Below are 21,982 nucleotides of genomic sequence, written 5' to 3'. Positions count from 1 at the left end.
AATTGATGAAAAGGCATGTATTTAATCTCAATTGTAGTTTTTCCCCAAGATTTACGTGCATTTTCTCTTATTTTTTCTTTTATTTTGGCTTTTACCACCGGTTAAATCAAGAAAGCTCAGGACAATGAAAGGTACTTTTACTCAAGCGAAACTAAAACCTCCATAATTTTCAACAACTTGGTCTTGTAGGACTCGATAACTAGTTCACTTCATGGACTCGAGGGGATCATAGAAACGAGGGCGCGTCCTACACTCCGGGCCTTCATTCTATCTCTCTTCCCAGTCTTCTCAGACGTAATCTGCGTGACTATAGCAGATGCCCCATGTTTTTTCTTTATTTGCTCTTTGCACCATCAGCTATTTTTCGAATCTACAAATTGTTTGACTGACAGAATTTGCAATATGTAACAATCACTCAGTTTAGGTAGTGATTTGAAAAACTCACACATTTTAGAACACTTTTCGCCACCATTTTACTATTGATTAATAATTTGGGGACGGCATCATTTCTATGATTGCAATGAAGTTGCGATGATACGTTTGTATTTAATTTCGATCAACTTCTGCTTATCTCTGTTGCATATTGTAATATTCTTAATCCGTTTTATATTTCACTTTAGTTATTTGTTTGAGGGCCACTGATTTCTAGCGGAACTGTAATGTGTAGAATTAAGGTAAATAAAATTCATTGTTTTTATCACACACTGTGGTCATTATCTCTTTTCTCATTGGCTAAGAATCTACAGTTCACTCTGGAAGTCATTCACTCCCAGTATTTCATTACTAATATGATCTGCTCGCGCAAAGAGCAAATTAGCAAATGCATGCCGGGAAGGAATGCATGATTTTCAGGAGTTCGAGCCTGCCAGTAAATCTTGAAATGTTGTCTTGCAAATATGACAAAACCACAGAAAACACACAGAGGAAATGCGCGCAGGAACGCAAATTGCACATGGGGTAACGCGCGTTATCAGGGGTTCAAAATGCAGGGACGAATGCACAGAGTTAACGGACCAGGGGAGGCAATTAAGAAATATCACCACACCCAACCAAAGTGTAGAGGGCGTAATAACTTGGATTCACGACGAAACAAGCGAGGAAATGGGAAAGAAACGCAAAATATTGATACAGTGTAGCCCCCCCCCCCCCCCCAAAAAAAGAAAACATGGGGTACGAAATGCTTTGAGTAATCTACAGTGGCAGCATTACCGATTAACGGACCAGGGAAGGCGGGATAGAAACCACAAGGGACCCGTCCAGAGGGATAAGAAGGAAAATTAAATTATACCATGCTATTCATTTACAGCTGCAAATTACATGACAAACCAGTTTTCCTTTAATACGATTTAATTAACAAAATACTGTTTAAATAGAAAGCATAGACCCTAAACAGATATGAAAGCCCCTTCTCCCGAAAATGTATCATGACTTACACCCTTCTCTTAACCTAACAATAATAAGAATACTAAAGTTTGTTAGGTTAGGATATACTGCAAGGAAACGACGGCAGATAAGCAAAACACCGATACAGTGTAACTCTCTCGACAATGCGGGAAAACAAGGCACAGAAAGTAGGAGAAAATGAAGAGTGGCGAAATTACGGGTTAACGGACCAGGGAAGGCATGGGAAGAGTCTCAGCGAAATCGCAATAAGCTTTACCACTTGAGTTTAGGACCAATCGTACAAAGAAACGCGCACGAGGAGCGGAAAATCTCGATACAGCGCAACCCACAGAAAAAAAAAAAACAGAAACAGGAGTACAAAATGCCGGTGAGGGATTGACAGTGACGTACTAACAGGTGAAAAGAACGTCAAAGTCACGTGACAGAGTGCCTCCGTATATACATACAGTAATATGAAAACACTCAAACTTTATCCGGTTTGTGCTTCACCAACATGACATGGTTAAGTCGACATAGTGCTTCACAAATTGCACTGCGCGGACAGTCTTGTGCTAAAGTGTATGTCAAGAAACCGTGTGTTCTGGAGTGTCAAGTTGCCGCGAGTTTTGATAAGTCGAGAGTGAAGCGGTCTGCATTGAAAGGTTTGTAAAGTCTATCAGGAGACAGTAAACTTTCTAGAGCAGTTCGTTTGTCGCAATGGTTAAGAATCCAAAGAAGCCGTTCCTAAAAAAAAAATACAAATAATAAATGGTTCTTCTGGATGGTTCAATATGGTAATGTACATAGGCATGTCATACGGTCTGATCCACAAATTTTTAGAGAAAACACCTTCCTTGGTAAGCTTTCCTGATCCAAGTCAAATAATACTGAAAACCATCCAGTTATCTGATATAAAATACGTTTTTTGAATTTCCACAGGAGAAGTAGAGACACTCCTATTCCCTTCATGCGACAGACATTAGAGTCTTGGGCAGCAACCGAGAAGGAAATAAATGCATCAGTTTTTTTGAAAATGAGAAAACAATGGCCTCACCTTTTGTCTTTCGTCGTTACCCTAGATGTACGGTGGCAATTCAGCGGAATTTAATATTGGGAAAACACTGTCCATGCAAACCTGCCTGAAGAATCTCCGCATGTGCGCTCCGTCCCTCTAAACAAAACAACAAACCACCGATTGGATATGAGAACAATATTAATAAAGTAAAGCACAAATATCTGTACGGGTGCCGTAAAAGAGAACGTACAGAGTGAAATACTATTTAACAGAAGTTAAACAGTAGTGTCTAACAAAAGAAATTGAATAAGTCAGAAAATAAATTGAGTACAACTCTTAGCGATATTGATTTGTAAGGATCCATTTCCTTCACTCAAGAGACATTTCCTCGTGGTTCTTAGTCACGTGTCGGGTTGTAGCGTGATAGATAGACGATAAATTAGCCACCAATTCTAAAATGAGGGACTCTATCACAAAAAGGCGGGCAAACTGCAGCATTTTTGCGGCATTACTTACTCGTTGTTGAGATCGCTTCAGCTCTCGATTGTTCTTCTCGTCCCAGCAGCGCTGTAAAAATTAAAGTTATGGTAATGTTTTTTGCAACTTTTCAAAGCTTCATATGAAGCCACAGTTATATTTCAATATTTATGAAATACATGCATCGTTTGGAAAACACGATTTTAAAGTTTGAGACTTATAGGGCGGAAAATTGACAATTTTGCCAGCCCTCAAAGTTGTGCCCTTCTGCCCTTACAGATGGTCAGGGGAATGATTCGAATTAAGCCAATATGTTGTATTAGTAGAATTTCTACCAGTGTACTAATGCAAATGCTGCAATCTGATTGGATGAGCTACTCCTATACTATCAGCCATTAGAATGCAGGGCTGGAGGGTCGTCTGTAAAATAGTGACGTTTTCTCGTTTTTGGCAGGGTCTTTTTCCGAATATCCTGTCACAAAATCACATTTCATAAACTGTAGCTTTCTACTATCCTTTTAATCTTGTACTTTTTCTCCAAATGCTTGCTTCCTTTGGGATTGTTAATGTGTGCTCACGTGATAGTCACGCGCGTACCTTCAGAGCATCCATGACGTCACTGGTATAAAGAATTTTGGAAAATGTAGATATCACAGGATCCACGATAAAGCCTGAAACACGAAATACAATCATTGCTTAGTAAAATGAGAGTTGAAATTAAGTTAATGCTTACTTTTAACTTAGTATAGTAATGTTTCTATTAAAGACTTCTACAATCTCGTATTAAATATTAATACCAATGCTTCCCTCATGGAAAGAACATGAAAGAAGCCAGAAACACGAGCAAGAGGTTTCGTTATTGCGCATGTACCAAACAGTCCAAAAATTACCTTCAACTTGTGAGTCGCGCCCTTCGCCCATTACAACCTCGGTCAGCAGTTGGTGGTACAAAGAAATGAATTGAGCGTACATGTGACATGTTAATAAAGTGTCCGGTAACATGCTGCAAAGAGATACAAAATAACAACTTATGAAATATTGTCACTGCTCAATGACAACAAATAGAGGAGAATAAAATAAAAATTAGGGCATTGAGATCAAAACTTGGATTCTCATTCTTGCATAGAACTTTAAGTCAAACATTAAGAGATATCATAAAACAAAGACAAGTACTGTATACGACTGTAAATTGTGGAACCGATGAACCGGAAGTGAACCAACGTGACAAGCACCATCCTTGACAAACGTCATGTAAGCGAAACCATGATTCGTTGAAATTTGCATCTGAGTGATTGATAATCTTACTAGTTATAAATAATCAAACGCTGAAGAGTTTTTAAAGCTAATCGTTCAGCTCCTTTGAAAGTCAACAAAGTCAAGGAAAACAGTGTTTTATAACCTGTTGATTGGTAGGTCTAAATAGGATGCGGCGTCAGATATTAGTTATTTTATCGAAAAGACATGTACGGATCTCATCATAAGTAAATCTCAGTCGCATCAAATGAGGTTAGTTTAACAAGAAAAACGGATACATACAAAATGATGGGATTTACTCATATATTTCTCTTTTTTGATGGGAAATCAGCTTCACTGTCAGCCCTGGCTGGCGATTAGAACGAACAACTTGCTGGAAACGGCTACTGCTTGCTAAGAAGAAAAAACAACAAACAGAAACGATGTCAGAACATGAAAGAAAAAATAACACAAGACAAAACAAAAACAATAAAGAAATAAAACCAACACAAGAATTTATCGGTTTTTTTCCCAAGTTCCATTCAGGTCGAGGGAACTTTGCTTCCCTTGCAAAACAAGACGTGTTCCCATTTATGTAACAAGTCCATTTCTTAACGACCAAAGCTTGTTCACAAGCACGAGAAATACAAATACTGAGAATTTCAAACCCAAGCAGATATATCATATTTCTATGGCTGTCCTTTTGCAGGCATTTCGAAATGTACGTTTGGACTGTTGTGACTGGACCTAATGTTGATTAATATTTATTTTAGAGTCAAATAAGAACTCTCAGCTCTTATTCTTTCATATAAAAAACTGTTAGTAGAAGCCTCGTCCGCAGTTTTTCATCCTTTTTATTTGGTGTTCCTGTTTAACTGAAATTTAGTAAAACAGGATCCAGTTTACGTCACTTAAAGAATATGGACCTTTTTCGCTTGGGCGGTTTGTTTTGCCATTACAAACCACGTGATATTATCAAGAGAATTGTTTTTTAATTCATCTAAAAATTATTTATTTATACGCACGCGACTATTTGAAAATTTGAAAGGAAGAATTCTCAAGAGTATCATCACATGGTCTGAAATGGGGCAACCGCCCAGTCGAAAAAGGTCTATTGACAAGAGGGTGATTGGTTACCTTTTAAACTGATGGAGGGGTCCAAGTCCACACCAGTATCAAATGGAGTTCCTCCATTAAGTAGAATCTCAGATGTTCTGTCAAAGAACAAGCAAACGGTGTTTCGTCACACATAGCTAAACTTTTCCGACCAAGCCTCGTTTTAAATGATGCAGAATATGTGCCAACTGGACACACTACAGGCAAGCGCACTATCGGAGGGGGAGGGGGGAGGGGGAGGGGGAGGGGGAGAAGGAGAGAAATGTTCTTAGACCCACTCGTAAAATTTACGATATTTCTTACCCAATCTGAGAATAGCACGAGCACTCGAAAGCACTCCGAAAGTTATCGCGCCAACATGTCGCCAGCTGTTGCTTCGAAACTTCGAGACAAAAACTGCGGGCTTAATTTGGCCTGAGAAGCTGGAATTCGCCAATGCTAAATGGCATTCGCTATCATAACTGCATGTTATAATGGTGCGTTTCACTTTCATTTAACAGGGGTTTATACTCCATCGTCTACATGTTAAATAATAACTAATTTTATATATTTTTAATCGCCTTACTTGTTAGGTACTGGCGCTCCATTTTCTTCAAACAGTCTCACCACACACCAGCCACATGATACTTCACTTTTCTCGCCGGTGGACTGCAAGAAAAAAAAAAAGACAGGGAGGTTAAACAAAGACTACTGTTTAATCTATAAATCATGGAAAACTTGACGTTCAAGAGCAGTTTAACGACGTGTATGGATCAGCGTAAAGTAAGGACGAAAAATCCTGGCTGTACTTGTGAATAGGAGGGTCCAAAGACAGTACATGGTACAAAACAATATACCAACATAAACAGGCGATACTAAAAAGAAACGAAATTCAAACAAGAAAGTTCAAGATTGAGGAATGTTACGACGGACTGTAAAAGGGTCTTCCACATAGATTCAATTCAGCATCCATGACATTGTTTCTTTAGACCACGGGTAACTTTAATTGCTACAGTTGACGTCCGCGGTGACGCAAATCTCGCGCTAACTAGAATCAAAATTTGGTTTACCTGGACCTGCTTCTAAAAATTAACGGTAATTTTACCCTGGATAACTCGAACTTCTGGCTAAGTCGAGGTAATTTTTTTTCTCCTCAGGTCATTTTCTTTATAAGTTTACCTTCGATAACTTGAACCTTATTTGTGAAAGTCAACGAGAATGACCCAAAGCCCCCCAGAATAAAGGACAGAATATGATTGGCTGTAAAAGGCTAGGGAGTATTAACGGACTACTTTTGAAAGAACAGTACATCGCTGCAAGTCTTTTTTACAGTAGCCCACCATAGAATTCTTCTACTGCTTTGTTTTGCGTAGTTTATTCCCTTCAGATCTGTTATTAATTTCTAAGTAGGAAAAGTATCGTTCACGAGCTGCTCCTATTTTATAATAAGCCTGATTGAAACGCCTGACGTTTTCTATCCTAATTTTCTGTCATTTAGTTTTCGCCAAGTATATTCGAATTATGACATTAAAAGCTTGCCGTCCCGTGAATGAACGAGAAAACTGAGGAAAACCAAAACTACTGAGTAAATTCAGGTTTAAAGTAGAATGGTATACATGTAGTAAAAGCAAAGTGGCACTATGATTGGCCAAGATTTGACATCACTTAACATTGTGAAAGTCAAAGCAACCAGACTTGTCAGATTGGAAGTTTCTCCTCAAAATATTACATTTTACGCAAAAACTCCCAGGCGCACAACTCGGTCAACGCCCATCCAGAAATGTAGGCAAGAAAACAGTACTTACCGTTCTTCTGTAAAGCATGTTCAACTCAAAAAGAATAACTAGGAGAAAGAAACGAAGATCAGTAAAACCATGATGTCGACTTATACATTTAGCCTCATAATTGTCTCGTAAAGTCTCGCTGGACCATTACTTATAAGTCTGATATCTCCTCTAAACGGTTCTATTTGGTTAAAACTACAGAAGCAGTCTCAGTCAGTATCCTACGTTTTCTTCTCCCCGACCCGACAGGGTGCAACATCTTATTGATCCTTATTCAGGGCGGCGCGTTTTTTCTTATGCAGACCGCAACACAAACACCCACTCGTCAATGAAACCATTAATACAATGCCACACTGCAATGCGGCAAAATTCACCGCCGTTGAGCTGACTAAAAAAATGAGGTTTTTTGGCGAAAACAATATAAACAGTACAACGGCACTCACCTAGAGAATCGTCACTAGAATTTATACGAGCCAGGCACTCTGAATCAAACACACTGGTGGCACACTACAAAGACAAAAACAACATGCATTCATTCTATGCCATCAGGTGTTTCTTAAAACTTAATTTACTCATTGTTACAATACAGTCAAACCTCTCCACACGGAACTGACCATAGTGCAGAGCTTTATATCAATTATTGGAAAAAGAGATGTAACCCCATCTTTGACTCGTAGGGCAAGGTAAGACTCAAGTTTTGCCACTAATGTAGCTATCATATTAAACTGACTTAAATAGCATTTTGCATTTCCTAACATTTTAACCGGACATTTTCTCTTCTGAAGCATAAAAATCAGCTTAATGATAAAGCAACGCTACATGTACTCTGTAATGGTTTTTAGAAGACACAGTGACCGAGTTCTTCTTTAGCTTAGAGGACTGGATGCTGAGTCACAAGACGTTCACTCAAATGCAAGCTTTTGAGTATCCTTTATTTCTTCAAGCAGTTTTTAACTATTTTTCTTGATAATTATCAGCAACATGCAAAGAAAGTAGTATCCGATAGCCCGCGGCTAGTGGATTTTGCAGTACATACATACATACATACTTTATTGGCTCGTCCCCACGGGGCTTTTCAGAGTCAATTTTACATCACAAAATTAAAAACTAAGTACATGACAATGATAAAAGAAGATAAAGGTTACTAAAATTAAATAAAGCAGTCATTAAGAAGCTTTTGCCTGAGTAAACGCTTGAAATCGTCACAGATGGGCTAAGTTTAAGCGCAGGCTGCAACTCATTCCACAGAGAAGTCGCTCTATATTAAAAGGTTCTTTGGCCTCTAGCAGTGCGGAAGAGTGTTATGTTCAAAAGTTGAGAGTTTCTGGTATTCCTTGTCGAGACGGCGGATCTTCTGACGAGCTTAGATGTCAAATACACCGGAGCACAACTCGTCATGCACTTAAAAACCAGAACAGCAAAACGGAAAAAGTTGTTGCCTGATTGGTAGGCAGCGCAAGTCTTGTAGCAAAAGAGTTATGTGATCGAACTTTTTAGCGCCGCACAAAATGCGACAAGCAAAATTCTGTACTGCTTGGAGCTTGTCCAGATTAGCTGGAGTAGTATTGCTCCAAACAGAAGAGCAGTAGGATAATTTACTAAACACTAGGGCATTTATAATAATAATAAAGGCGCTTTTACCAAAAATATGCTTAACGCGGTTAATTTGGCCTAATCGTGACATGCATGAGGATACAGTATGCTCATTATATGTTAAATTAGAGTCCAGTGTGACGCCAAGGTCTCTTGCAGCGTTAACGGGCTCGAGTTCCTTCCCCAATAGAAATAGCCTAAAGTCGCTAACCTTAACAGTCATTTACCGGCTGTCGAATATCACCAGTCTTGTTTATCTGGGTTGAGTAAAAGTTGATTATCAAAGCACCTATTCCGAAACCTAACAAGTCCTTATTCACCTTCGTGCTCATCGTGGAGTTGAAATGACATGAGTAGGTTGGTATCGTCGACGTAACACCGCGATGAACAATTTTTTGGCACAGAAGGGAGGTCATTAACATAGATGTTAAAGAGTAATGGGCCAAGGATGTTCCCTTGTGGAACGCCAGAGCTAACAGGTAGTTTGGTCGACAGAGTTGTATTTATTCGCACAAATTGGTATCGAGAGGTTAAGTAACTTCCGAACCATTCTATCGCAGGTCTGGACGCACCAATGTCCTGTAACTTAGCGAGAAGTATTTGATGGTCAATACTGTCAAAAGCTTTGCTTAGATCAAGAAGGACAACTGCAGTTAGTTTCTTTTTGTCAATGGCATTTAGGATTTCGTCAGTTGTTTGAATGACAGATGTTTCCGTTGAATGCCACTGTTTATTTCCGCTTTGTTAGGATGATAAACGGCCTCTCGAGAGTAGATATGACGTAAGCTGATTGTGAGCGACACGCTCACAGACTTTAGAGAGGACAGGGAGTAGTGAAATTGGTCTATTATTGTTTGGAATGTCGTGGTATCCAAACTTGGGTATCGAGGTCACTTCAGCTGTTTTCCAGGCCAAAGGGAAGGTGTCAAACTCAAAGGTAGCGTTAATAATAGACATTAATGATGGCAAGATAGCAGGTAAACGATTTTTGATCACATGGATTGGAATTTTATCAACCCCAGGGGCTTTACCACTCGCCATTGATGTGACTATTTTTTGTACTTGTTTGCACTTCACTGCGTTGAGGGTGAACTGCTCTGACAATGGGTAGATTCTCGGAATAAATAAACATTGATTAAGAGTATAACTCGATTCCTCTGCCAATTTAGCAATTCTATTGATGGTACTCTTTCCCACGCAGGAAAAGAAATTATCTTTGGAATAATTAATTCGAGCGAGCGGAGTACTTTTCGGGAATATTTTTGATGACATTCCAATTACAGATGTGCCTTAAGAGATTATATTCGTAAGAAACCTTTAGGGTCCAGTGAGAATGACAAAGTTAGTTTTCTTTGCACGCCGTTATACCGTTTCCTACGATTTCAAAGAAAATGAAAACACAAGCAATGGAAAGGTAAACACTTCTAAGGACGTTCGATATTTGTGAACTTCCAGTATCACTTAACATCCACAGAGAACTCAGCTCATAGATTAACAAGTAGTGTATAACAATTATTCACCTGTTTGTTGACGGGATCCCAAGTAATGTCTCGAAAAGCTACATTAGACTGACTTAGTTTCGGCATCACCCAAGAGCTAGTTTGCCAGTTTTCTATAAACAGAAACAAACAATAAGTCAGTCATGCAGCATTAGACAAAGTAAGAAACTACGGAATTTAAATATGGAAAAGGAAATACCACGTGGTAAATATCCCCTGGAATATAAGTCGAATAAAAGTTCCCGCACCCTCTAAAATACCGCCCCCACTCTATGACAGTTTCATGGAGAAATCAAAATTTTCTTTGCAGCGCTTTCATTTATTTTTTCAGATACAAGAACGATAAACAACGAACAGAATATCTGCTAATCAAGAGCAAGAATTACATTTCTAAAGTGGAGCTGAAATAGAGAGCAACTTGCCTTCTTTCGCCATTATTCCAAGCGCAGTTGAGCGAAATCCACTGGGCATCGCGCCCATGGCTTTAAGCACATCTGTGGTGCCTGTCTGAGAAGATAAAATTATCATACTTGCTTACAACAGGTTTGTTTTCCAACAGACAGTCAAGTAACAGATGATCAAACCGGTTTTGATATAACGCGAACTGAAAACCAATAACATAACAGGTTTTTATTTTTCCAACAACTTTGACGGCAGTTCTTCCCAACAGAAATTGGCATATAGAGATAAAATTTACTACAATCAAAATTGACATTTCTTTCAAAAGCTCGTTCACAAAAGAAACGGTCGCGACTTTACTTTGTTTTGTGTCTGTTTTTACAGCTGCTTTCGATGTAAATTAAATTCTGTCTACTCTTCTTGCAATTATCTCACAATATGGTTATTTGGATAAAAATCGATTTTTGTTTGCAGCATTTAGCACAAAATCCGTTTAAAATCCAACGCTTAAATACAATGCCAAAGTGGCAATCGACAAAGAGTTTTGCAAATGCAGATTTTACGCTTTGCAAAACAATTATTTCATTCTGATTTGAATTTAAAAGAAAACGTCTCAGTCGCTGATATTTTATTTGTCGTTTGATACAGGTGTAAATATCGCTGTAGAAAAACAAAATGCAATACACCATAGTAAAAATAAAGTTGTTTAAATTCATGACTAGACTAAGAAAACAGATTATTTAAAATAAAATAAACTGTCTCTGATCGTTTACATTGGCTCTCGTAAGTTGTATTTAATGGCCAGCGCAAAGCGATAGTGGTGATTTGTTTTCAGTTTAACGAGAGGAATTATTTTGATGTTTCACTTCGATAGGGCTAGCTTTAACTTAGTTTAAGGTAGTCCACGTTTGAAAATTTAGGAAAACCGATTTTTCAGTTCTCAAATATCGCTTTCATAGCCACTGAAAGTAGCGAACATCACATAAATACAAATTTTGGTTTCAAAGCAAGTTGAACTCCAGTAATTTTTTCGCCAACAAAATGTGGATCTTCTCGCTTCCCAGCATTTTGACAAACATATATTCTTTCGTTTTAGCACGAGGCTCAAGCTACAGACGGGCTTTATTCGGAAAAAGTGCAATAAAATTTGAACCAATCATTAACATAATTGAAAAGAAAAGAGCAGTTTTTATGACATCTGCGAGGAAAGCAACATAAGATTTGGGACGAAAACTGAGAGACAAACAACGACAGCGCTGCTGTCCCGTTACATAAAAGATTTGTACCCAGTTGATGTCAAAGCGTGCATAGCCGTTGAGAAAAGCCGACTAAATTCACTCCCAAACTTGCAGTTCATAGTGTAATAAAATACGGTAGCTTCTTAAGAGTAAGGTTTTCCTCAGACTAAACCCAAATAAATAAATTTTAAAAAAGTTGAAAATACCTCTTCGAATGTATTAATTGTAGCGCAATAAGCCATTTTCCGTTTGCCAGTGATCAGCTGCGGAAAGCGGAAGCCAGAAATGATAACCAGAAATATAGGAAAGAAAAAATACCGTTGTGTTTTGAAAGTAAGCGGTCGATAATATTACGTCACAATTGAACAGCTCGCGCAGATAATGAGCGCGCGCTCCAAATCCAGTGTGCACATAAACAACGTCCGAGTAACATGCACGCTGTCCTCAGAACACATCATCTGAACTAGTAAGAGAGTCTCAGGTTCGACACCTAGCTGGAGAAGTTGGAGTTCTTCTTTATTATTATTTTTTTTTTTTTCTGAGCACGCATGTGTCAAAGACGGACTGAAAATCATCTTCTGATATCCTCCTTTGTCCTCGGAAAAAAAAAAGTCATTTAACTTTTTCTGCTAAAATAATTAAAGCCACGAGAACTACGTTATTAGAAAGATCTTTTTCCATTTTCTTCGGTTTACATAGTCAGGCTACACGAACAGTTCAAGCAAACTCGCCCCACTTTGTCATCCAATGAGAAAAAGAATCGTGACTCGCTCGTTCGCACACTTTTTCGTGCGCTACTCTCCAACTATATCCATTCGCTTCAAGGTTTGATTAATTCACTGGATTCATATATGTGCCCTTTCTGATGGATCAGAGTGAGACTGACAGACAGAGACAGACAGGTAGACAGACAGACAGACAGACAGACAGACAGACAGACAGATTGGATTGCCACAAAATACATTCGTATAAACAACTACCATACCTCTTGAGTAGAATCTCTTGTAAGAGTTTTCCAAAGAGTTTTTTCCGCTGAACACCCAGGAAAAAAAAAACGAATTAAATTTTCCCGTCTTGTGCGAATAGCACCTTGGGTATCTTTACAAGGCGTAATGCGACCTAAAGAATGATTACAATATGATCGTCACGATCACTACATAAGATAAGAAACTCTCCGAGAGGATCGGGATCAAACAACCACCAGTGAAGTGTGGGATATTTATAATTGCAACGTTAGCTACAATCTTTCAGGAATCGTTTCCATGTTATCGCAACGATAGGTGAACCTTTTTTTCGGCGATCTCAACGATCAAAGCGGTAGTAGCGCTCCAATGGAAACCTGACAATCACAAACCGTTCCACAAAATCTACAAAAATAATTAAGAGTGCGGTGAAGGTAATGCTTTGATAACTGAGTTTCTTGACGAGTGGATTTGTTACTTTTAAAAGAACTGAGCTAACCTTCTTTGCCTTGGAAGCTAGGGAACTTTGTCTGCTGTCTCTGCAGAGAAAATAAAAACAAAATAAAGCAAACTAAGTATTTAATCGTACATCTTCACTTAGGCAGTTGCTTGGTGATTAAAAAACCACATCTTAAAAGGGATTGCTTATTTCTCATCTACCAGACCAACGCTGTCCATTGACAACTGCATACAAACTGAATAAATAAACTAGAACATGTCTCTTTTCTAGACCACAAGAGGATTTCTAACAGTTACGGTGTTTGCATTCGGAGCCAAGCGCGGGAAAACACGCGCTTGCCAAGTGAAGGTTGTTGCTGATTGGTTAGAAAAGAACAGCTTGACTGCCGTGAATGGTTACAGTGCGAGCCTTGAATTGAGTTCGGCGAACAAATCACCCAAGCAAGACACACAAACAATCCGCCAACAGAAAATCAGCTAAAACCGTTCTTAACATTCTTCAAAGTGCTCCTGCTACCGCATCAAGCAAATACCTTTCTTTACTACAGTGGAATCTTCTCCGTCAGTCTTCTCTGGTGAGGTTTCTTCACTGCTTTCCTCGATAATCTAATCAAAATGAAAGGATATTAAACACAAGTCAACCATTACGATCCACAGATAGTAAGCAAAAAACTGTCGGAAAGGTGAACCAATAGTATTTTTTGCTATCATCATTCTTAAAGTATGTCACCACTAACTCGCTTAGTCAATCTACTGTTCTTCAGGTGAAGCGCCGACATATTACATACTGTCACCTTTTACACTCACTAAAGTACTTGAGTTCAAAAACAACGGACCCGTTTACTTGATGATTACACAAACCAACTCAAAACTTTCCAGTCTTAACCTTAAGAAGAGTTTTCGGTACAACGCCTTGTTTCCCGGCTGCGTTTTCAGCTTCCCACTAGCCACCCTCACTAGAATTTACAACAAAAATAGGAAAGATTTACAAGTTAAAATACTTCAACAGAAAAAAAAGTTCAACATTAAAGGTACAGTGACATCGCTTAATTCTAGCTCAGTCCTAGCTTAGTTTCCTTTACGGCCTAAAAAGAGCCCAGTCGTTTAAACACACAAACCACACATCGCTTGTTCATCGTAAACAAAACATCCTGCTGACAAGACTACGAAACAAACGTAAACTACGTCATCCTCAACGATCAACGCGCGAGCATTTCTAAACTGTCCAATCACGTATGATCTAGGCACGTACCTTTTCAAGTGGCGGGAAAAATCACTTCAAATCACAATGTTTTGAAAAACACGAGTTCTTTTTGAGGTGGAGTGGGACGACGAACTTCTGAAATGTTTCAGAGGTTCTCTTGGCCTAATCAAGTTCCCTCAGAAGGTCTAAGTTAAAATTCCTTTAGTTACAAAAAAAGCATAATTTTGATATTCGATTAGGGTTGAAATGTTTGCTTGATGCGGAAGATGAAGTCTGAAGGCAAAGATAGTAGTTCTATTACAATGCAAAATCAATTCTTCCTCAAAGCTTATTACTACGACTGCTGCGCATGACAAATACAAATAATATCAGATACCTCGTTTTGATAACTATTAAAATCTTGCCTTTCTTGAAGCTAAGATCACCATCTTGTTCGCCTGTAAAATCACTCAGCGCCTCAACTTTGAGGACCTAGAAGCATTTAAAGAAAACAAACGTTTACAATAATGGCAAATCTCCGATAAAAGTAGTGGAAGAGTTTCCGATTGTTATAGACCAATCAAAACTAAGCACGAACACTAGCGAAGTATCTCCGAAGTGTCATGGCGCCAGGACAATTTGTAATTTTGCTTAGCAACGGGAACTGTAGCCTGCGAACGCAGACGTAAAATACATCTGCGTTCTCACGCTACCAGAACTGCGGAAACAGATAAACTTTCAGAGATGGAACTCCGATCTTGCCTACATGGACGGGTTGAAACTCACGCTTCATGAAATGCCGTGATTCGGACTACAGTGTATCTGAAATAAAACTGACTCACCATAACTATGTTTGTCGTGGTTTCCTCTTCACTCTCGTCATCATCATCATCGTCTTCATCTTCGTCTTCACTATTTTGTAAAGAAGTAAATTAAAAACATAAATTAAGATTGCTCAGATCTACTGAGGTGAGCACCCAATGTTTCAGTCACCATTCGCAATATACAGGCGTTCCGAGCTCAGACTAAAAGCTCAGAAAAAAATTTTCAAGGGAATACCATTCTGTGTAAAAGTTTTTTTTCAACTTTCAACAGAGAGCAAAGAGCTTCAGCTTCAAGCGGTTCATATTGTTATCTATATACCCCTCCTGGCCTCTGTTAATCATCCTAATGGGTTCCTCTCATCTGCCTCGTTTCTCAAGTACTATTCTACAAAATTACACCATTCTTGTTGGTTTTCTAAGGTCTGGAAACATGTTATTGAGCTTCACCACGGAAAGCGCAGAAAAAAAAAAGAAACATGCATAATGAAATGACTAGACGGCCTATCAGTAGTGCAGCTCCTTGAAAGTTTTCTGTAGAAAGCAAGGTCACATTCTCTCAACACACTTCTCTGGCATGTGCGTGCCATCGTCATCAGCGTTATCTGTCTGCAAGTCACTGTTGGATGCACCAACATCGCCTTCTTGCATCTTTCTGAAATGTTGCAACAAAGGAAACAGAGAAATGCAATACATTGTACGGTAGCTATGTAATGGTTTGGAGTGGTACATCGACAAATACTATCCCGCCAGTGACTTCACTTTCAGTTGACACAAGAGAGTGTGGATACAACGGAAAAATGGGGTCACTTAAAAAAAAAAAAAAGAAAAAAAAAAGTAACTAGCTCTCTTTTCATTACATAGAGTACACTACACAGGTTTTGTGGAGCAAAAAGACACCTTATCCGTCAAGTGATTTAGCTGGTCCCTAGGAAAAAAATACTTATTTCAATAGTACAAACTACAAGTCCCGGGCCGAATTTATGAACGACTTATAAATTTAGGGTATCTGCTTTGAATGTTCATGTGAATGTTTATGTGGCTACGATACTAAAATCTTGAAGGCATAATTGAAATATCTTATTTCGGTTGGAAGCAAACGAAGAGACAAAAAAGGCAAGATATATGCATGAATAAATCTGGTGCTGAAATCATTACCTGAAATAGTCTTCCTCAACTTCATCGGGTTCTAGTTGTTCAGAAATTCTGTCAAGTTTGCTCTGTCAAACAGAAATGTAAATTAAAATAAGTCAGCTATGATGGAAAGTTCAAGAGGGGTTTACCATTATGTATGACGAACATCAGTCCAGCAGATACACACTCGATAGATATTCCTTAGCAGCACGTACGTTTGTACACTCAGTGAACACTGAATCAGCTCTTTATCTGATTTTACAATGCACTGCTGTGCGCTAATTAGTACAAACAATGTGAATACATGTAGATTGAAAGGAGCATTTTGCTTGTTATCAATTGAGATAAATTATTCAAGCTTCACTGATTTTTCGTTTGATTGAACTGAGAAAGATTTTGCATACATGTATAATGTAAGGTAGACTGAATATCTACTGGGTTTTTCGTTTCGTTTCGTTTTTGTTTGACGAAAGAAGTAGAGAATTGTCCCTTCCCAGAATTGCAGTTGTATTTAGTACGCTTCTTGTAAACCTCGATTAATCTATTAAACAATGTAAACCCGCCTCTAAGGATCACAGCAATCAACATAAGCAAAACAAAACTTTCGCTAAATCAAAACAGGGTTTATGAACCATCAGGATAACTTTAAAAAGCTACAAGTAAAACGTAAACTTATTGCGGAGAACATGGACAGTTAATTGTGACAAAAACGATGAATTAAACAACTACAGCCTGAAGGTATAAAAATGCATAGCTGGGTAATTTTAGAATTATTCCTTCAAAAGCACATGGCTTTTGTTTTAAGGCACAGCTAATCTCGAAATGACTTGCATTTAACTTCTATTGCAGTCAAAACATTGTGGTTTTTTACAATGGACACTAGCCCCGTGTTTCAGACTTAAAAAATCTATAGTTGAGATCTAATTGACTGGCTTACCAATTCAACTGTAAAATGAAACTGTTAGTAATTATAAATATTATTAATAGTTTCTGTGAGGATCATATGTAAAAATCGAACGTTTAAAAAAGCAGTCATCATACAAAAGGTAATAGTTTTGCCTGGCTTTCGCAGGTAGACCTTAAAATATTCGCTAAGGGAACTCAGACCTCTGGTATATAAAACTATACGATTTAAAATTACGGATTCTCCACACCTCGTAAGCATGAAACAACGATTTTTGCATTCTTCTTCTTTGTAGACGGATAAACAAGGATTAAATTCCAGCTGCGATGTCCAGTATAGTAAGCCGTTGTTGATACAGTAGATCATTTAAAAACGTTGTTTCATTTGACACTATATGTCCATCAAACACCTTGATGTCAAAAAAAATTACTGACAGAAGCTGAACCCATTTGTTCCTGTTTGTGACAACAACCTGAAGTAACTCAGGAAACTAGCATGCAAATATTGAACTCTTAGTGACATAAATATATGTCTCCAGACATGTAAATGAGGCGAGATTTAGCAGCTGCTCAAGACAAAGGTTCTATAAGTTGCTTAAGGCAGTCCATTATCGTTGCTACTTCAATTGTGGACATTTTATACTTGAAAAAATATTTTTCTGCACATGTGACTAGCAAATACATAGAACATGACGGAATTTTGAGAGCACAAGATAAATTTAGAGAACACTGGACTCCGCAAGAGAGTGTGTTTTATGGTTTAGACATCATTACTTGTATATCAATTATCAAATTTAACACTGGCGAGCGAAACCTCTACATGTATGTTCTTCTATATGTATACTCTAATGAAACAACACTTTTAAGCCAATCAGAGGGTGCTCAAATTCAACTTGTATTATAATGTAAAGTAACATTACGTCCTACATATTATCAACTCTCATTATAACATCATCTACTCAAAGAAGAAGAAACAACTGCATGGTGCCAGTAAGTAAGGAAAGTAAAGACTTGCACAACACTGGTATGCAGTTCTGCACAAAAATAATGCAAAATTGTTAACGATGTGTCTTCCCACAAAACTGCAGAAGTCTCTGAATCACCTCAGAATGAAAATCCATCAAAAATTTGACACAATTCTTTAGATGACAATGAAAATTGCAAGTAGCATCAAAATCAAGTACATGTATATAAGCAAGTTCATAGAATTTCACATCAGTCTGATTTTTTAAAACCTCTTTTTTTTCTCAATGAGAAAAAAAACAGACAAGCGTTGTATTTTGTTGTAATGAACAAAACTTGTCTACAGTACTTTTGCACAGTACTCAATGTTCACATACACATATTTTTTATTTATTTTATTTATTTATTTATTTATTTATTTATTTATTTTTTGCTATCTCTCTTTTTATTTTTTTCTTTACACTGGCCTTAAAAGTCCTATTGGAGAGTTGTCGAGAGAGATTCCCCACAGTCAAGCTTTGGGACTGAAAGTGTTCCTTTATAAGGAAGGAGTCTTGTTATGTCCAGAGGCGTGAGAGATATTTGTTTAACATCCCGGGAAAGGGGTAGGGGGGTACTATACAAAGTTCTATATGAGGAGGCTCCACCCTTAGCCCCAACCCCTTACCCTTTTGTATACCATTTTGACAGAAAAGCTACCCATTTTGTATAATATCTTTGTATTATGAATAAATTGCCAAAAAAGGAAATCTTGCCATTATCATGTAGAACTTATTAACTTGCATGATACAGCCATAAAGTGCAAAATACTTTAATATAAGGCACTTTTAAATAACTACATGTAAATGGCAGATTTCCCAACCCTTTCATATACATGTACCTCAACTTGTCTTGTGAAATCCCTACCCTTTCATATACCTCAACTTGTCTTGTGAAATCCCTACCCTTTCATATACCTCAACTTCTCTTGTGAAATCCCTACCCTTTTATATCTTTTATATATCTCAACTTGTCTTGTGAAATCCCTACCCTTTCATATACCTCAACTTCTCTTGTGAAATCCCTACCCTTTTATATACCTCAACTTGTCTTGTGAAATCCCTACCCTTTTATTTACCTGTGCCTGTAAAAGTACCCCTTTTGGTTGGAGCCTCCCTGTATAGGCCATTATAGAGAGTACAACCCTTCCCCCAATTCTTCTGTAAGAATAAACTTTGTTGAATATGTACCTTTATTTCTTCCACCTTTTACTGTTCTTTCCTTTTCTGCTCATTGAAATCTTGTAAAGAGCCATTACTTTTAGCCTGATAACGATGATAAAAATCAAAAAAATGTTGTTCACCTTTTACAATACCTAGCAAACAAAAATAAATAATTTATATGGTTTGTTGTACCTTCAACTTCAAAGATATATACTTTGCTCAGAATAAAGTTGTGAACTGTGTTCCGATGTTTGTAATTTTGCTAACAGGTATAACTTGCAACATGATTGGCTAATTTGTGGCATACTTTCCAATTTACTAAAACGCTTTTCAATGTACTTGTCATGGTTTGAGAAACTAACTTAATAAACAATGTAAAATGTTCATACCTCTGGGAGACTAGAGATCTCACTTGAAAGCAATTCAATTTCTGTTTTAAATGTGTCACAGCTAAGAGAAGGAAAAAAAATACTGTCTACCTCCAATCTAAAACCATTTTCTTGTTACCCTGCACAGTTCCTTACAGTATAAGAGTGCAATGCACTACATCTGTAGAACATGGGGACTAAAGATATCGATATCACAGAGAGTTCTGACAAATCAATGTACATGATGTCAGTGAATGTTTACAATGTTTGTAACAAGATCATTAGCCCTGAAACTGACATTAAGAGCACAAACATTCTACCAGCATTTTCATTTCAGGGCATGCACTAAACCCAAAACAGAAACACAAAACCAGTGAGACAAAACCAAGCAAAACATACAAAACCACTGAAACCAACAAAACAAACAAAAGGAAATAAAAATAGGTGAAACCCCTTATCACTATTGGGAGCGACAACTGTAAAATGTTCTTTTCAGGCTAACTGAAGTGAAAGTCTGCAAGTCTGAAGTGATGATTGCACTCTGCTTAGCCTGAATATCAGTGCTTGGGTAGCTGTCTGTTTACAGTCAGCTCTCAGTAATGACACTGGAAGTGCTTTTGCTTACTTTCAGTGATTTTGTTGGGCTTAAGATATTTCTTTAAGATATTTTGGTGGTTCTTTTCCGGTCATTTGCTCATTTCCCTTTTCACTTAATCAGTGGATAAGTTTTAATGGTTTAGGTATAGTACATCCCTTTTGTCTGTAATATGTCATAACACCTGCCCAGCTTCACCAAGAACATTATTCATTTCTTTCAGCTGACTCCATGCAAGACAAAGTGGCAAGGACCAAAACATGACATAGATCGGTAATCTTTGCAACATTTGGAAGTGGTAGGAATGTCTTCTGAATCATCATCAGTAATGTTCAGAAATTCACTTGAGGTACATTTACACCTGCTTTCAGTGTTACATGCATAGGCGACATCTTTTGACCATCTTTCAACATGCCATCTTTCGACACGCTATGCAAATAACTGAAAGACCATTTAACTGTAACTGAATTGGCAAATTTTTTTGGTTATATTTACCAGAAGAAATGGATGACAATTATATGATAATTACTGACCTAAGATGGCTGAAGAAGATTGCGGACTTCGCATGTTTCCTGATTTACAGGATAATTCAAATGACTTTAGTGTAGTCGATGGGCTCTCAATAGTGACTTCCAGTAGAATTGGGCTGCTGCCACTTTTAATATCTGCAAGGTGTAAACATTCAAAACAGTCAATTTATTTTCCCAGAATGACTTCTTGATACTCCTTTAGAACCTTAGTTTGACATCAAATAAATCCATTGTTCATGACTAAAAGTAGAGTTCGACCGTAAAGAAGTCAGTTATGCTTACATTTTTGATGTAGGCCAAATTACACGGTATGTCGAAAGGTGCTACCTATGCATGTAGCACTGAAAGCAGGTGTAATATGGATACAAAAAACACATGCATTTGACTTAGGAATTGGCTGGTTTAAGATTCCAATTTAAGACAATGTATGAGAATGTTTCGGAAATTGCTCCAGATGCTATATGTGTAGAAAAGAATCTAAATGATGATCCATCCAGACGAGTGTAAAATTTGTCAACCTTCAAAAAAACAGATTATTAAGTATTGAGTAAGGACCATTCTATGTTATGTCCAACCCTCTTCCCCCCCCCCCCCCCCCCCCCCACACACACACACACACCCTAGATGGCTTTTCTGGTGGAGTAACCCATAGACAAGATTTTCTGAGGTATTATGATAAAAAAACAATTATTTCTAAGGGGTACAATACCAAGAGTAAATTTCTGTCATCATCAACAGGCTGGATAGTGGGGATATATTTTTTCGGAAGAGGGCATCACAAAACATTAATTTCTGAAGCCCTACTGTTTAATAGGTTCTTTTCTGAGGGAGTCAGGAAACCTCAACTATGGGAGGGGGGTGGGTGGGGTGAATATTAACTGGAATGGCAAAAAAAGAGACCTGCAGCTGTCTGCCTAATTTGTTTTGACCTTAATTTGCTTTGGTAAAATACGTTTCCCTTTCTTCAATTATTTTCACTGAAAATGGTCTTGATGTGCTATATTTGAGAATCATTGTAAGCTTACCACTGATCACTGTATAAAGACTGACAAATGTTAAACATGGCGACATCAGCTGACTTACCCGTCTCGAAATAGAATTGATTCTCTTTTGCACATACGCAAGGCTTCCTTTCTTTGTCGATTT

General features: G+C 37.9%; 2 protein-coding genes and 1 pseudogene across 3 annotated transcripts in view; 2 read left to right on the top strand and 1 right to left on the bottom strand.

Annotated features, from left to right (window-relative positions):
* The window catches only part of LOC145482149 (uncharacterized), a 181,214-nt gene that overhangs the window by 50,894 nt on the left and 108,338 nt on the right, over positions 1-21,982 (top strand). The gene's annotated exons all lie outside the window — the stretch shown is intronic.
* The window catches only part of LOC145500278 (uncharacterized), a 154,164-nt gene that overhangs the window by 24,455 nt on the left and 107,727 nt on the right, over positions 1-21,982 (top strand). The window contains exon 5 of the mRNA XM_081479803.1: positions 18,178-18,181. Coding sequence (XP_081335929.1) covers positions 18,178-18,181 — 4 coding nt within the window. The remainder of the gene's footprint in view (positions 1-18,177; positions 18,182-21,982) is intronic.
* LOC145482082 (nephrocystin-1-like) lies at positions 1,150-14,084 on the bottom strand (annotated as a pseudogene). Its single transcript, XR_014048721.1, has 15 exons — positions 14,050-14,084; positions 13,671-13,743; positions 13,178-13,215; positions 10,502-10,586; positions 10,101-10,192; positions 7,431-7,494; positions 7,009-7,046; positions 5,790-5,872; positions 5,246-5,322; positions 4,429-4,522; positions 3,766-3,878; positions 3,473-3,546; positions 2,915-2,965; positions 2,438-2,554; positions 1,150-2,127 (listed from the first exon to the last, which is right to left on the bottom strand). The product of XR_014048721.1 is annotated as a nephrocystin-1-like (transcript).

The sequence above is a fragment of the Orbicella franksi genome, chromosome 1 (assembly GCF_964199315.1).
Source record: "Orbicella franksi chromosome 1, jaOrbFran1.1, whole genome shotgun sequence".
Lineage (NCBI taxonomy): Eukaryota > Metazoa > Cnidaria > Anthozoa > Scleractinia > Merulinidae > Orbicella > Orbicella franksi.
Note: the sequence above shows the minus strand (reverse complement) of the source record. Positions and strands in the feature narration are given on the sequence as shown.